The sequence below is a fragment of the Phocoena sinus genome, chromosome 7 (assembly GCF_008692025.1).
Source record: "Phocoena sinus isolate mPhoSin1 chromosome 7, mPhoSin1.pri, whole genome shotgun sequence".
Taxonomy (NCBI): Eukaryota; Metazoa; Chordata; class Mammalia; order Artiodactyla; family Phocoenidae; genus Phocoena; species Phocoena sinus.
The window spans coordinates 113,155,573-113,174,359 of NC_045769.1; the positions used below are offsets into that span (position 1 = coordinate 113,155,573).

General features: G+C 37.9%; 1 protein-coding gene across 4 annotated transcripts in view; it reads right to left on the bottom strand.

Annotated features, from left to right (window-relative positions):
- OCA2 (OCA2 melanosomal transmembrane protein) overlaps positions 1-18,787 on the bottom strand; it is a 276,122-nt gene that overhangs the window by 227,880 nt on the left and 29,455 nt on the right. For all 4 annotated transcript variants that reach the window (XM_032638526.1, XM_032638523.1, XM_032638525.1 and 1 more), the window contains exon 3: positions 1,031-1,129. In XM_032638526.1, the coding sequence (XP_032494417.1) occupies positions 1,031-1,129 (99 nt within the window). The remainder of the gene's footprint in view (positions 1-1,030; positions 1,130-18,787) is intronic.

An 18,787-nucleotide genomic window follows, 5' to 3' on the forward strand; every position in this document is an offset into this window, starting at 1 on the left:
GGTCCTGTTATACTCATCCTGAAGCACAGTGAGTGGTGTAAGCCTTTTCTCCTCTTTGTAGGTATCTATCTGTAATGAAGCTGTAGGAGAGATGGACTAACTAGCTTTCCCACCCAACATCTACATGAGCATGAGCAGGAGTGGGGGACTGGACTAGATGGGCCCAAGAATGGGACCTATATCTAGAAGGATGAATCAAGGGGTATCATAAAATTTATCAAAATTACATGTGGATATATCCATTTAATTTTGGTTGAATCCCTGAACAACTGAACAACTCATTCAGTACAGATTGTCAGTCAGCACTTGACTCTAGTAAGGCTGCACCAAGCCCAGAATTTTCCTGTGGAAATACATGGAATACTTGTGGGGTGGCAATATTGACACAAGAGCCACAATCTATTATGTTATGCCTCTCAATCTATGCCTTTCGAACCCAGTTAGCTCAACAGGACATTGTCATTCTCCTGAACTCTTATCACTGCTTTAGGACTGGTTCACAACAAGAAAAAGGAACTTCAAACTTACAGGAAATAGAGTTTTCTTTTAAATCATACATTTTTCAACTTCATAACTATTGACATTTGAGCCAGATAATTCTTTGTTGTGGAGAGATGCCCTGTGCAATGCAGGATGTTTAGCAGCATCCCTGTCCTCTACCCTAAATGCCAATAGTGCCCCTCCCCCATTGGTGACAGCAAAAAATGTCTCCTGACAGAGCCAACCTCAACCCTGGTTGAGAAGCCCTGGCCTGGCAAGATGGCCTTTCCCAGCTCTGTGCATGCATGAGTGTGTACATGTGCTATTCAATCATTGCAGGGTTATGCTCAAGGTTACTTGGCAATTCATAAGGCACAGAATACAACCACTAGAATCATGAACACACATTGAATTGACAAGGATCTAGCAGAGACCATACATGTCAGAAAAAAATTCATATCTCAGGAAGAAATTCTCCAGCATAAGTGCAAAGGATAATACTCGGAGATTTCTTAATTTTATAAGAAAGAAAGAAAAAAAAACACCTCACCCTTTCCCTTGTGAGAAATTCCTCAGCAAAGGTGTGTTTTCTGTAAAGCAGGGGTCTTTAGAACTGTAGCTGAAGAACTGGGGGAAAGGAGGGTGAGACCTGAAAAACACAGTGAAGGAAAGGGATCACCAACACAAAATGATGACTGTGCTCACTGATGGTTGTGGCTAGATTCAAGAACGTTTATCTGTTGATGGACACTTAGGTGATGTAGCACATATATACAATGGAATATTACTCAGCCATAAAGAGGAATGAAACTGAGTTATTTGTAGTGAGGTGGATGGACCTAGAGTCTGTCATACAGAGTGAAGTAAGTCAGAAAGAGAAAACAAATACTGTATGCTAACACATATATATGGAATCTAAGAAAAGAAAAAAAGAAGGTCATGAAGAGCCTAGGGGTAAGACAGTAATAAAGACACAGACCTACTAGATCATGGACTTGAGGATATGTGAAGGGGGAAGGGTAGGCTGTGACAAAGTGAGACAGTGGCATGGACATATATACACTACCAAGTGTAAAGTGGATAGCTAGTGGGAAGCAGCCACATAGCACAGGGAGATCAGCTAAGTGGTTTGTGACCGCATAGAGGGGTGGAAAAGGGAGGGTGAGAGGGAGGGAGACGCAGGAGGGAAGAGATATGGAAACATATGGAAACATGTGTATATGTATAACTGATTCACTTTGCTATAAAGCAGAAACTAACACACCATTGTAAAGCAATTATACTCCAATAAGGATGTTTAAAAAGATGTAGATCTTTTAGAATGTGCTTGAACTTATATGACTCTCCATCTAAAGCAAATAGATATAGTTGTGGGTTAACATACTTGAAAACCAGAGTAACTACAAATCAAAAACATAGAATGGATTCACAAAAACCAAAAAGAAAGGAACTCAAGTGTAATACAAAAGAAAATCATCAAACCACAACAAGAAAAATAATAAGAAGAAATGAACAAAGAAGAACTGCAAAAACAACTGTAAAATACGGAATAAAATGGTAATAAGTATGCGCCTATCAATAATTATTAAATGTCAATGGACTAAATGTGCTGATCAAAAGACATAGGGTGGCTGATTGAATAACAAAGCAAGACCCTTCAATACATTGCCTACAAGAGACTCACTTCAGTGAGAAAAACACACAGACTGAAAATGAAGGGATGGAAAAAGATATTTCATGCAGATCAAAATGACAAGAAAACAGGGGTAGCAATATCCATATCAGACAAAATAGACTTTAAAACAAAGGCTATAATGAAAGACAAAGAAGGACATTAAATAATGATGAAAGGATCAATATAAGAAGAGGATACAATACTTATTAACATATACCCAACCAATACAGGAGCACCTAAATATATAAAGCAAATACTAACAAACTTAAAGGCAGAAATTGAAAATAATACAAAAATAGCAAGAGACTTTAACACCCCCACTGACATCAATGGGCAGATCAACCAGACAAAAAAATCAATAAGGCATCAGAGGTCCTAAATGACAGAATAGACCAGTTGAATGTAATGAACATTTACAGGTGACTACATCCCCCCAAAATGCAGAATATACACTTTTCAAGGAAATTTCTCTAGGACAGACTACATACTAGGTCACAAAAAAAGACTCATCTATTTAGGAAGATAGCAATAATATCAAGCATGTTTGTCGACCACAGCAGTATGAAACTAGAGATGAACAACAGAAAGGAAAAGAGAAAACAGTGGAGACTAAATAACATGCTACTAAAAAACCAATGGGTCAATGATAAAATCAAAGTGGAAATCAGAAAATACCTCAAGACAAATGAAAATGAAAACACAACTTCCCAAAAGCTATGGGATGCAGCAAAAGCAGTTCTATAAGGGAAATTCATAGTGATACTGGCGTTCCTTGACATAAAAGAAAAATCTCAAATGAACAAATTAACCTACCAAATACTTAACCTACCAAATAAAAGAAACAGAAAAAGAAGAACAAAGCACAAAGTCAGCAAAAGGAAGGAAATATAGAGATCAGAGAGGAAATAAATAAAATAGAGATTTTAAGAAAACAATATAAAAGATCAATAAAACCAAGAGCTGGTTTTCTAAAAAGATGAACAAAATTAACAAATCTCACCAAGGCTCACCAAGAAGAAAAGCAAGGACCCAAATAAACAAAATTAGAATTAAAGAGGAGAAATAACAACCAATACTACAGATATACAAATAATTATGAGAATACTATGAACAGTTATATGCCAACAAATTGGACAACCTAGAAGAAATGAACAAATTTCTAGAAACATACAGACTGCTAAGACTGAGTGAAGAAGAAACAGAAATTTTGAAGAGACTGATCACTAGAAGTGAAATAGAATCTGTAATTTAAAAAAAAAAAACTGCCTGTGAACAAAAGACCAAGACTGGAAAGATTCACTGAGAAACTTTACCAAACATATAAAGAAGAATATATACCTATCCTTCTCAAACCATATTCCAAAAGATTGAAGAGAAAGGAACACTGCAAAATTCATTTTATTAGGCCACTATTTTCCTGATATAAAAACCACACAAGGACACTATGAAGAAAAATTACAAGCCAATATAGATGCAAAATTCCTCAACAAAATATTAGCAAACAAATCCAACAATACATAAGAAGGATCATACACCATGACCAAGTTGGATTGGTTCCAGGGTTACAAGGATGGTTCACTGTATGCATATCAATGTGATACAGCACATTAACAAAAGGAAAGACAAAAACCACATGATCATATCAATAGACTCAGAAAAAGCATTTGACATAATTCAACACCCATTCATGATAAAAACACTCATCAGGTTTTAAAGAGTCCTTTAAGATACACCACCTGCATCACCTCAGCTTCACCTCTAGATTTTCTTTAACTCCCTTTACCCAAATCTACTCTTCAAACTTTCAGAAATACTTTTACTTCTTGTAACAGGCTTCCACCCTTGTCTAGGGCGTTTATATATATAATATGCTTTCTTTCAACATTGTTTGTATAGCATGTCTTCTTCCTTCAGATCTCACAACCCTTCCACATCATCCAGGAGAAATTAAGAGGTCCCTGTTTTGTGTACTCCCTGAGGATCCTCGTGCCCATGTTGCCTGCAATGCATTTTAACTGCTTCTTTGAATACTCCCTTAGCCGGTGCAGAGGGGATGGCATGTTGGTCAGGATATATCACCCAGCAAAGAAGAATCCAAGATACCAGTCAGATTTTTACCACAATTGTCTAGTTCAGAACACTGGACCACCAGAGAGCTCCACATCCCATGGAATATCAGTCAGCAAGAGCTCTCCCAGAGATCTCCTTCTCAATGCTAAGGCCCAGCTCCACCCAATGACCAGCAAGCTCCAGTGCTGGAAACCCCACGACAAACAACTAGCAAGACAGGAACACAAGCCCACCTATTTGCAAAGAGGCTGCCTAAAATCATACGAAGTTCACAGACATCCCCCAAAAACACCACCAAATGCGATTCTGCCCACCAGAAAGAAAAGATCCAACCTCATCTGCCAGAAAACAGGCACCAGTCCCCTCCACCAGGAAGCCTACACAAGCAACTGAACCAATCTTACCCACTGGGGGCAGACACCAAAAACAACGGGAACTACGAACCAACAGCCCTCGAAAAGGAGACCACAAACAAAGTAAGTTAAGCCAATAAGAAGACAGAGAAATACACAGCAGATGAAGGAGCAAGATAAAAACCCACCAGACCAAACAAATGAAGAGGAAATAGGCAGGCTACCTAAAAAAGAATTCAGAGCACTGATAGTAAAGATGACACAAAATCTTGAACATAGAATGGAGAAAATAGAGGAAACGTTTAACAAGGACCTAGAAGAACTAAAGAGCAAACAAACAATGATGAACAACACAATAAATGAAATTAAAAATTCTCTAGAAGGAATCAATAGCAGGATAACTGAGGCAGAAGAACAGACAAGTAACCCAGAAGATAAAATAGGGGAAATAACTAGTGCAGAGGAGAAAAAAAGAAAAATCAAAAGAATTAAGGATAATCACACAGACCTCTGGGACAACATTAAACACACCAGTATCTGAATTATAGGGGTCCCAGAGGAAGAGAAAAAGAGAGGGACTAAGAAAATATTGGAAGAGATTATAGTTGAAAACTTCCCTAATATGAGAAGGGATATAGTCAATCAAGTCCAGGAAGCGCAGAGTTCCATAAAGGATAAATCCAAGAAGAAACATGACAAGAAACATATTAATCAAACTATCAAAAATTAAATACAAAGAAAAAATATTAAAAGCAGCAAGAGAAAAGCAACAAATAACATACAGGGAATCCCTATAAGGTTAACAGCTGATCGTTCAGCAGACATTCCGCAATCCAGAAGGGAGTGTAAGGATCTATTTAAAGTGATGAAAGGGAAAAACCCACAACCAAGATTACTCTACCCATCAGGGTCTCATTCAGATTCAACGGAGAAATTAAAACCTTTACACACAAGCAAAATCGAAGAGAATTCAGCACCACAAAAGCATCTTTACAACAAACGCTAAGGAACTTCTCTAGACAGGAAACACAAGAGAAGGAGAAGACCTACATTAACAAACCCAAAACAATTAAGACAATGGTAAAAGGAACATACATATCGATAATTACCTTAAATGTAAATGGATTAAATGCTCCAACCAAAATACATAGACTGGATAAATGGATACAAAAACAAGACCCATATATATGTTATCTACAAGAGACACACTTCAGACCTAGGGACACATACAGACTGAAAGTGAGGGGAGGGAAAAAGATATTACATGCAAATGGAAATCAAAAGAAAGCTGGAGCGGCAATTCTTATATAACACAAAATAGACTTTAAAATAAAGACTATTACAACAACAAAGAAGAACACTATATAATGACAAAGGGATCAATCCAAAAAGAAGATATAACAATTGTAAATATTGATGCACCGAACATAAGAGCACCTCAATACATAAGGCAAATGCTAACAGCCATAAACGGGGGAATCAACAGTAACACAACAATAGTAGGGGACTTTAACACCCCCCTTTCACAAATGGACAGATCATCCAAAATGAAAATAAATAAGGACACACAAGCTTTAAATGATACATTAAACAAGATGGTCTTAATTGATATTTATAGGACATTCCATCCAAAAACAACAGAATAGATTTTCTACTCAAGTGCTTACAGAACATTCGCCAGGATAGATCATACCTTGGGTCACAATTCAAGCCTTGGTAAATTTAAGAAAATTGAAATCATATCAAGTATCTTTTCTGACCACAATGCTATGAGACTAGATATCAATTACAGGGGAAAAAAACTGTAACAAAACACAAACATATGGAGGAGAACAATACACTACTATATAACCAAGAGATCACTGAAGAAAAGGGGAAATAAAAAATACCAAGAAAGAAATGAAAATGAAAACACGACAACCCAAAACCTGTGGGATGCAGCAAAATAAGTTCTATGGGGGAAGTTTATAGCAATAATAACCTACCTCAAGAAACAAGAAACATTTCAAATAAAGAACCTAAGCTTACACCTAAAGCAATTAGAGAAAGAAGAACAAGAGAACCCCAAAGTTAGCAGAAGGAAAGAAATCATAAAGATCAGATCATAAATAAATGAAAAATAAATGAATGAAACAATAGCAAAGATCAATAAAAGTAAAAGCTGGTTCTTTGAGAAGATAAACAAAATTGATAAACCATTAGCCAGACTCATCAAGAAAAACAGGGAGAAGACTCAAATCAACAGAATTAGAAATGAAAAGGGAAAAGTAACAACTGACACTGCAGAAATACAAAGGATCACGAGAGATTACTACAAGCAACTATATGCCAATAAAAGGGACAACCTGGAAGAAACTGACAAATTCTTACAAAACCACAACCTTCCGAGACTGAACCAGGAAAAAATAGAAAATATAAACAGACCAATCACAAGGACTGAAACTGTGATTAAAAATCTTGCACCAAACAAAAACCTGGGACCAGATGGCTTCACAGTCGAATTCTATCAAACATTTAAAGAAGAGCTAACACCTATCCTTCTCAACCTCTTCCAAAATATAGCAGAGGGAGGAACACTCCCAAACTCGTTCTACAAGGCCACCATCACCCTGATACCAAAACCACACAAAGCTGTTACAAAGAAAGGATTCTTCAATATATGCAAATCAATCATTGTGATACACCATATAACAAATTGAAGGATAAAAACCATATGATCATCTCAATAGATGCATAAAAAGCTTTCAACAAAATTCAAAACCCATTTAGGCTAAAAGCTCTTCAGAAGGTAGGCATACAGAGAACTCACCTCAACAGAATAAAGGCCATATATGACAAATGCACACCCAACAACATTCTCAATGATGAAAAACTGAAACCATTTCGTCTAAAATCAGAAACACGACAAGGATGCCCACTCTCACCACTATTATTCAACATGGATTTGGAATTTTTAGCCACAGCAATCAGAGAAGAAAAAGACATAAAATGAATCCAAATCAGAAGATAAGGAGCAAAACTGTCACTGTTTGTAGATGACATGGTACTATACATAGAGAATCCTAAAGATGATACCAGAAAACTATTAGAGCTAATCAATGAATTTGGTAAAGTAGCAGGATACAAAATTAATGCACAGAAGTCTCTTGCATTCCTATACACTAATGATGAAAAATCTGAAAGAGAAATTAAGGAAACACTCCCATTTACCATTGCAATAAAAAGAATAAAGCTACGTAAGGAGACCAAAGACCTGTAAGCAGAAAACTATACGTCACTGATGAAAGAAATTAAAGAAGATACAAACAGATGGAGAAATATACCATGTTCTTGGATTGAAAGTATCAACATTGTGAAAATACTATACTGCCCAAAGCAATCTACACATTCAATGCAATCCCTATCAAACTGCCGATGGCATTTTCACAGAACTAGAACAGAAAATTTCACAATTTGCATGGAAACACAAAATACCCCGAATAGCCAAAGCAATCTTCAGAAAGAAAAATGGAGGTGGAGGAATCAGGCTCCCTGACTTTAGACTATACTACAAAGCTACAGTAATCAAGACAGTGTGGTACTGGCACAAAAACAGAAATATAGATCAATGGAACAGGATAGAAAGCCCAGAGATAAACCCACGCACATATGGTCACCTTATCTTTGACAAAGGAGGCAAAAATGTGCAATGGAGAGAAGACAGCCTGTTCAATAAGTGGTGCCAGGAAAACTGGATAGCTACATGTAAAAGAATGAAATTAGAACACTCCATAACACCATACACAAAAATAAACTCAAAATGGATTAAAGACCTAAATGTAAGGCCAGACACTATCAAACTCTTAGAGGGAAACATAGGCAGAACACTCTTTGACATAAATCACAGCAAGGTCCTTTTGTACCCACCTCCTTAAAAAGGGAAATAAAATCAAAAATAAATAAATGGGACCTATTGAAATTTAAAATCTTTTGCACAGCAAAAGAAACCATAAACAAGATGAAAAGACAACACTCAGAATGGGAGAAAATATTTGCAAATGAAGCAACTGACAAAGGATTCATCTCCAAAATATACAAGCAGTTCATGCAACTCATTATCAAGAAAACAAACAACCCAATCCAAAAATGGACAGAAGACCTAAATAGTTATTTCTGCAGTGAAGATATACAGATTTCCAACAAACACATGAAAGGATGCTCAACATCACTAATCATTAGAGCAATGCAAACAAAAATCACAATGAGGTATCACCTCACACTGGTCAGAATGGACATCATCAAAATATCTACAAACAATAAATGCTGGAGAGGGTGTGGAGAAAAGGGAACCCTCTTGCACTGTTGGTGGGGATGTAAATTGATACAGCCACTATGGAGAACAGTATGGAGGTTCCTTAAAAAACTAAAAATAGAACTACCATATGACCCAGCAATCCCACTACTGGGTATATACCCTGAGAATACCATAATTCAAAAAGTGTCATATACCACAATGTTCATTGCAGTTCTATTTACAATAGCCAGGACATAGAAGCAACCTAAGTGTCCATCAACAGATGAACGGATAAAGAAGATGTGGCACATATATACAATGGAATATTACTCAGCCATAAAAAGAAACGAAATTGAGTTATTTGTAGTGAGGTGGATGGACCTAGAATGTGTCTTACAGAGTGAAGTAAGTTAAAAAGAGAAAAACAGGGCTTCCCTGGTGGCGCAGTGGTTGAGAGTCCGCCTGCCGATGCAGGGGACACGGGTTCGTGCCCCGGTACGGGAAGATCCACACGTCACGGAGCAGCTGGCCCGTGAGCCATGGCCGCTGAGCCTGTGCGTCCGGAGCCTGTGCTCCGCAACGGGAGAGGCCCCAACAGTGAGAGGCACGCGTACTGCAAAAAAAAAAGAAAAAAAAAAAGAGTCTCCTACCACTGGTGCCCTCCCTTGTGAAATCTGCATGTTCTTCAAGGCCTGGGCCAGGCCCAAGTGAACCAGCAGTGAACATCAAGACAAACTCAGTCCAGTAAAAATTAATTAAAAAAAAAAAAAAAAAAGAGAAAAACAAATACTGTATGCTATCATATATATATATATATGGAATCTAAAGGAAAAAAAAGAATGGTTCTTTAGAACCTATGGGCAGGACAGGAATAAAAATTCAGACGTAGAGAATGGACTTGAGGACACAGGGAGTAGGAAGTGTAAGCTGGGATGAACTGAGAGAGTGGCATGGGCATATATACACTACCAAATGTAAAATAGATAGCTAGTGGGAAGCAGCTGCAGAGCACAGGGAGATGAGCTCAGTGCTTTGTGACCACCTAGATGGGTGGGTTAGGGAGGGTGGAAGAGAGGGAGACGCAAGAGGTAGGGGATATGGGGATATATGTATACGTATAGCTGATTCACTTTGTTATACATCTGCAACTAACACAACAATGTAAAGCAATTATACCTCAATAAAGATGTTAAATAAAAAAGCACTCATCAAAGTGGGTATAAAGGTAACACATCTCAACATAATAAAGGCCACTTACGACAAACCCACATTCAGCCTAATGCTCAATGGTGAAAAGCCAAATGCCTTCCTGCTAAATTCAGGAAAAAGACAAAGATGCTTCTCTTTAACATAGTATTGGAAGTCCTAGCCACAGCAATCAGAAAAGAAAAAGAAACAAAAGGTATCCAAATTAGAAGGAGACAGGTAAAACTGTCACTATTTGCAGATGACATGATATTTTATTTAGAGAACTCTAAAGTTTACACCTCAAAACTATTAGACCTAATAAAGGAATTCATCAAGGTTGCAGGATACAAGATTAATATACAGAAATCTATTGCATTTTTAAACACTAATGATGAAATATCAGGAAGAGAAAGTAAAAAAAAAAAAACCTTGTTAAAAATCTCATCTAAAAAGAAACCTAGGAATAATCTTAACTAAAGGAGGTGAAAGACCTATATAATGAAAACTATAAAAATTAATGAAGGAAATTGAAGGTCATTCAAAGAAATTGAAAGATATTCTGTGCTTTTGGATTGGAAGAATTAATATTATTAAAATGGCCATACTACTGAAAGCAACCTACAGACTTACTACAATCCCTATCAAAATAGCCATGATATTTTTCACAGAATTAGAACAAATAATTCTAAAATTTATATGGAACCACAAAAGACCCCAAGTTGCCAAAGCAGTCTTGAGAAAAAAGAACAAAAATGGAGGTATAACCCTACCACACTTTGAACTATACTACAAAACTACAGTAATCAGAACAGTGTGATATTGGCACAAAAACAGACACATAGATCAATGGAACTGACTAGAAACTCCAGAGATAAACCTACTCACCTACAGTCAATTTATGACAAAGGAGCAAGAATATACAATGGAGAAAAGACAGTCTCTTCAACAAGTGATGCTGGGAAAACTGGACAGCCACATGTGAAACAATGAAATTAGAGCACTCCCGCATACCATATATAAAAATGAACTTAAAATGGTTTAAAGACCTAAATGTAAGACATGACACCATAAAACTGCTAGAAGAGAACATAGGCCAAATATTTTCAGACATAAATCATAGTAATATTTTCTTAAATCAGTCTCCCAAGACAAAAATAAATTAATTAATAAAAACAAAAATAGGGCTTCCCTGGTGGCACAGTGGTTGAGAGCCCACCTGCCAATGCAGGGGCCACGGGTTCGTGCCCCGGTCCGGGAGGATCCCACATGCCGCGGAGTGGCTGGGCCCATGAGCCATGGCCACTGAGCCTGCGCGTCCGGAGCCTGTGCTCCACAACGGGAAAGGCCACAACAGTGAGAGGCCCACGTACCGCAAAAAATAAATAAATAAATAGGACCTAATCAAACTTAAAATCTTTTACACAACAAAATGAAAAGACAACCTACAGAATGGGAGAAAATATTTACAAATGATGGTACTAACAAGGGATTAATATCCAAAATACACAAACAGCTCGTACAACTGAATATTAAAAAAAAAAAAAACAATCCAATAAAAAAAATTGGCAGACGACTTAAATAGACATTTTTCCAAAGGAGACATACAGATAGCTAACACGCACATGAAAAGAAACTCAATATCAATAACTATGAGAGAAATGCAAATCAAAACCACAATGAGAATCACCTCACACCTGCCAGAATGGCTGTCATCAAAAAGTCTACAAATAAAAAATGTTGGCCAGGATGTGGAGAAAACGGAACACTTGTACACTGTTGGTGGGACTATAAAATGGTACAGCTACAAACTACTCCTGTATAGCACAGAGAATTATACCCATTATTTGTAATAACCTATAATGGAATATAATCTGTAAAGATATTGAATCTCTAAGTTGTACTCCTGAAACTAACACAATACTGTAAAACAACTGTATTTCAATGAAATACATATATATAAAATAATAGCTTTGGACAACATGTAACAACACTGATAGTATTTATAATATAAAATTACATAAAAGAAATATAAAATGACGTTTACTATGAGCACAAAAATGTAAAAATACATATTACATATGGGAGAAGGCCAGAAGGGAATATAGGTAAATGCCAGTAGATAGTAATAATTGTTGTAAAATCATTTTTCCCCTTCAATTTCCAAATTTTTAACAATTTATTTACTTTGGCTTGTTAATAGTAAAAACAGTAATCAGTTCATGACAGATGAACTGGTCATGTCAGATAATTCAGTCTGACAATATACTACATTTAATCCATATCAGATCTTATGTGCTATTTTATAATAAAAGAAAGGAGAATTTATTCAAAGTTTTCTGGGATTTGAGATTCAAAACCATGCTATATTTAGATAAGAGAATGAGAAATGGAGTGAAGAAATGGGGGAGGCTGTGTGAAACATTGTTTACTTTTTCTATGAAGAAAACTAGCATATCAGAAAAATTCATTCATCTTTAACTTGGCAGTTTTTTTTTGTCCTATGTCATTTAAAATGTAGAAACAATTTATTCCTCTCACTTGGAGGCCTCAAGTAGCAAATGGGTGGAATTCCTCAGTGAGGAACGGGGGAAAGCAGTATCAAGAAGTATCCTGCAGAGTTCCAGGGCTGCAGCTACAAGAGGAGGTTCAGAATCCCAAACATAAGGATCAGGGTGCCACCAGAATGAAGTCTGCTTTCTCTATTTTTTGTTGTTTATTCCTTCTGTTATAGGATGATTGTTAAAAGAGAGAAAAATCAGAGCTGGGGAGGATGGCATAGTAGAAAAACTCTGAGCTCACCTCCTCCCACGGAAACACCAAAATTATAACAATTTATAGAGCAACTATCAGTAAGAAAGAATTGAAGGCAGAAAAGATCTTCTACAACTAAAGATATGAAAAAGCAACCACAAGATGAATAAGAGGGGTGGAGATGCAGTATCCCCTGTGTGGGCAACCACAAATGGAGGATAATTACAATCGCGGTGGTTCCCCACAAAGAACAAGAGGTCTGAGCCCCACATCAGGCCCCCCAGCTGCACCAGGAAGATGAGTCCCCAGAAGGCCAGTGGGGCATACCTTCAGGAGAGTCAGAGAGCTGTGGAATATAGAGTCTCCACTCTTAAAAGGCATGCACAAAACCTCACATGCTCCAGGATCCAGGGCAGAAGCAGTAATTTGAAAGGAGCCTGTGTCAGACAGACCTGCAGATCTTGGAGAGCCTCCTGGAGAGGAAGGAGGTAACTGGAGCTTACCCTGGGGACATAGATGTGGGTGGAAGAGATTTTGGGGATCTCACTCTACCATGAGGACATTGGTGCTGGCAAGCATCACTTTGGAATCCTCCTTCCAGCTTATAAGCACCAGGACCCAGTCTCACCCACCAGCCTATTGACACTAGTACTGGGATGCCTCAGGCCAAGCAACCAGCTGGGTGGGGACACATCCCCACCCACCAGCAGACCCACTGCCTTAGGACCTTCCAGCCACCCAAGGACACAACACCACCCACGAGAGGGCACAGAACATGGACCCATGCATCAGCATACCAGCACTAGCCCCAAGACCACTGTGGACTGTTGGGACCCAGCCCCACTCACCAGCAGGCCAACACCAGCTCCAGGACACCCAGGCCTTAGAGCCAGAGACATTGGTAAGCAGCTCCACCAAAAAACTGAGAGCCAGCACTTACCCCAGAATGCCCACGACCCTGTCCCTGCCCACCAATAAGCTGACACCAGCTTTGGAACAGCTTGGGCCCCTCAGCTAGCCACACCAGGATTTGGACCCACCTACCAAAGAGCTGACACCAGCTCCAGAACCCCCTGGGCTCTGTAGCCAGAGACCCCAGGATCCAGCTTGGCCAACCAGCAGACTGACACCAACTCTGGGACCCCCAGAGTCCTGAAGCCAGAGACCCCAGCACCCTGGTATACCCACCAGCAGTCTGGCACCAGCCCTGGGACACACTCCCCTAAGCCCCACCCACCAGCAGGATGATACCAGCTCCAGGAGCCCCACAAGCCCAGCCCAGCCCACCAATAGGCTGACACTAGATCCAGGACCCTTGACCTTTTTTTTTTCTTTAAGAGAAGTAAGCCTCTATTTTCTTGTTTCACAAATAAACCTGGCTGAGTTGGTTGCTTTTTGGTGATTAGTCAAAGAGAACAACAACTCCCATATCTTCATCTGGCTCCTCTGGCCCTCCATTTGCTTCAACTTTGGCTGTGGCTGTGGTAGCAGTAGGAGCAGCAATGGTTTCAGCACTAGCCCTGCAACCATTTGGGCTCTGCAGCCAGCCACTTTGTGACACAGCCCCACCCATCAGCTGCCAGAATCCTTTGCAAAAGGCAGGGCCTGGCAACCAGCCAGACCAGGGGCCAGCCACCCGCCAGACGACCCACAGTAGTCAGCCCATCACAACAGAAGGACCCACACAGCCCACATAGGGGGCAACCCTAGAGTAGTTAGCTCTGGTGACCAAAGGGGAGTGCCCTGCTGAGACATATAGAACATTTACTCCATAAGGCCACTTCTCCAAGATACAAAAATGTAACCAATCTATCTAATGCATAGAAATAAAAATAGAGAATTAGGTAAAATAAGGTGACAGAGGAACATGTTCCAAATGATGGAATAAAATAAAACACCAGAAGAACAAAGCAAAGTGGAGATAAACAATCTACCTGATAGAGTTTCCATGGAAATGACCATAAAGATGCTCAACAAATTCAGAAGAATGGATAAACACAGTGAGAAGTTTACCACAAACTTAGAAAATATAAAGAAAAACCAAAGAGAGCTGAAGGATACAATAACTTAAATAAAAAATACACCAGAAAGAGTTTTGCAGCAGATTAGATGAGACAGAGGAACAGATCAGTGAACTGGAAAAGTAATGAGAATCATGCAAGCTGAACAGAAAAAAGAAAAATTTATTAATGGGACAGTTTAAGAGACTTCTGGGACAACATCAAGCATACTAACAAACATTCACGTTATAGGGGTCCCAGAAGAAGAAGGAAAGAGAAAGGGGCAGAGAACTTATTTGAAGACATAACTGCTAAAAACATTTCTAACCTGGGAAAGGAAACAGACATCCAGGTCCAGGACTAGACAAAGATAGACAAACTAGACAAAGATAGCTTCTTTTGTTAAAAAAAGAAAATTACAAGCCAATATCACTGATGAACATAGATGCAAAAATCCTCAACAGAATATTACAAACAGAATTCAACAATACATTAAAAGGATCATACATGATGATCAAATGAGTTTTATCCCAGGGGTGCAAGGATGGCCCATTATCCACAAATCAAAGTGATATACCACATTTAAAAATTGTAGAACAAAAATCATCTTATCACCTTGATAGATGCAGAAAAAGCTTTTGACAAAATTCAACATCTATTCATGATAAAAAAAAAAAACTCTGAAATAAGTGAGTATAGAGGGAACATACATCAACATAATAAAGGCCACATATGACAAGCCCACTGTTAACATCATACTCGATGGTGAAAAGCTGAGAGCATTTCCTCTAAGATCAGGAAAAAGATAAGGATGTCCATTCTAGCCTCTTATATTCAGCAAAATATTGGAAGTCATAGCTACAGCAATTAGACAAGAAAAAGAAATAAAAGAAATCCAAATTGGAAAGGAAGAAGGAAAACTGTCACTGCAGATGACATGACACAATACATAGAAAATCCTAAATACACCACCAAAAAACTACTCGAGCTCATCAATGAATTTGGTAAAGTTGCAGGATATAAAATTGATATATAGAAATCTGTTCATTTCTTTATATTAACAACAAATTATCAGAAAGAGAAAGCAAGAAAACAATCCCATTTACAATTGCATCAAAATGAATAAAATATCTAGGAATAACTCTAAACAAGAAGGTAAAACTATAAGATGTTGATGAAAGATATTCAAGATGACAAAAACAAATGGAAAGGTATATTGTGCTCAGGGACTGGAAGAATTAATATTGTTAAAATGACCATACTACCCAAAGCAATCTACAGATTCAGTGCAATCCCTATCAAAATACCAATAGTATTTTTCATAGAACTTGAAAAAATAATTCTAAAATTTGTATGGAAACATAAAAGATCCCAAATAGCCAAAACAATCTTTAAAAAGAGCAAAACTGTAGGTATCACACTCCCTGATTTCAAACTATACTACAAATCTACAGCAATCAAAACAGCATACACAAAAGATACATAAAAGATACAAAAAAGATATATAGCTCAATGAAACAGAAGAGATAGCCCAGAATGGACCCACACTTACATCGGCAATTAATCTATGACAAAAGAGTCAAGAATATACAACAGGGAAAAGACAGGCTCTTCAATAAATAGTACTGGGAAAACTGGACAGCTACCTGCAAAATAACCAAACTAGACTACTTTCTCACAACATATACAAAAACAAATTCAAAATGAATTAAAGGCTAAATGTAAGACACGAAATCATAAAACTTCTAGAAGAAAACATAGGCAGTATGCTCTTTGACATCCGTCTTACCAATATATTGGGGGATGTGTCTCCTCAGAGAAGGGAAACAAAAGCAAAAAAAAATGTACACATCAAATTAAAAACCTTTTCCACAGTGAAGGAATCTATCAGCAAAACAAAAAGTCCATTTACTTAATGGGAGAAGATATTTGCAAATGGTATGTCAAAATAAGGGGTTAATATCCAAAATATAGAAAGAACACATACAGCTCAACATCAAAAAACAAAAAACAGAAAACAAAAAACAACCAATTAAAAACATGGGCAGAGTACCTGAATAGACAATTTTACAAATAAGACATATAGATGGTCAATAGACACATGAAAAGATGCTTAGCATGACTCATCATCAGGGAAATGCAAATCAAAACCACAAAGAGATATCATCTCAGACCTGTCAGAATAGCTATCATCAAAAAATCTATAAACATCAAACCTTGGCAAGGATGTAGAGAAAAGGGAACCCTCATACACTGTTGGTGGGAATGTAAAATGATGCAGACACTACAGAAAACAGTATGGAGGCTCCTTTAAAAGCTAAAAATAGAACTACTATATCATAACGCAATTCCACTCCTGGGAATAAATCTGGAAAAAATGAAAACACTAATTTGAAAAGACATATGCACTCCTATGTTCATTGCAGCATTAGTTACAATGGTCAATGTATCCTGCATCTGTGGAATACATGAATAGACAACGAATCATCCCAAATTGAGGAGGTGGACTTTGAGAGAAAGATTTATGATTTTTTCTCCTTCTTCTCTTTTTGTGAGTTTGTATGTTATGCTTCTGTGTGAGATTTTGTCTGTATAGCTTTGCTTCCACCATTTGTCCTATCCGTCCGTTTTTTGTTTTGTTTTGTTTTGTTTTCAATGTTTTTTCTTAATAATTATTTTTTTATTTTAATAACTTTATTATATTTTATCTTACTTTATTTTATTTTACTTTATCTTCTTTCTTTCTTTCTTTCTTCTTTCTTTCTTTCTACTTCTACTAATTCTTTCTTTCTACTTTTTCTCCCTTGTATTCTGAGCTGTGTGGATGAAAGGCTCTTGGTGCTGCAGCCAGGAGTCACTGCTGTACCACTGAGGTATGAGAGCCAACTTCAGGACACTGGTCCACAAGAGAACTCCCAGCTCCACATAATATCAAATGGTGAAAATCTCCCAGAGATCTCCATCTCAACACCAGCACCCAGCTTCACTCAACGGTCAGCAAGCTACAGTGTTGGACATTCTATGCCAAACAAGTAGCAACAAAGGAACACAACCCCACCCATTTGCAGAGAGGCTGCCTAAAATCATAATAAGTCCACAGACACCTCAAAACACACCACCAGACGTGGACCTGCCCACCAGAAAGACAAGATCCAGCCTCATCCACCAGAACACAGACACTAGTCCCCTCCACCAGGAAGCCTACACAGCCCACTGAACCAACCTGAGCCACTGGGGACAGACACCAAAAAGAACAGGAACTACGAGCCTGCAGCCTGCAAAAAGGAGACCTCAAACACAGTAAGATAAGCAAAATGAGAAGACAGAAAAACACACAGCAGATGAAAGAGCAAGATAAAAACCCACCAGACCTAACAAATGAGGAGGAAATAGGCAGGCTACCTGAAAAAGAATTCAGAATAACGATAGTAAAGATGATTCAAAATCTTGGAAATAGAATAGACAAAATGCAAGAAACATTTAACAAGGACCTATAAGAAATAAATATGAAAAAAGCAATGATGAACAACACAATAAATGAAATGAAAAATACTCTAGATGGGATCAATAGCAGAATAACTGAGGCAGAAGAACGGATAAGTGACCTGGAAGATAAAATAGTTGAACTAACTACTGCAGAGTAGAATAAAGAAAAAAGAAGGAAAAGAACTGAGGACAGTCTCAGAGACCTCTGGGACAAAATTAAATGCGTCAACATTCGAATTATAGGGGTTCCAGAAGAAGAAGAGAAAAAGAAAGGAACTGAGAAAATATTTGAAGAGATTATAGTTGAAAACTTCCCTTATATGGGAAAAGAAACAGTTAATCAAATCCAGGAGGCACAGAGAGTCCCATACAAAATAAATCCAAGGAGAAATACGCCAAGACACAAATTAATCAAACTGTCAAAAATTAAATACAAGGAAAACATATTAAAAGCAGCAAGGGAAAAACAACAAATAGCACACAAGGGAATCCCCATAAGGTTACGAGCTGA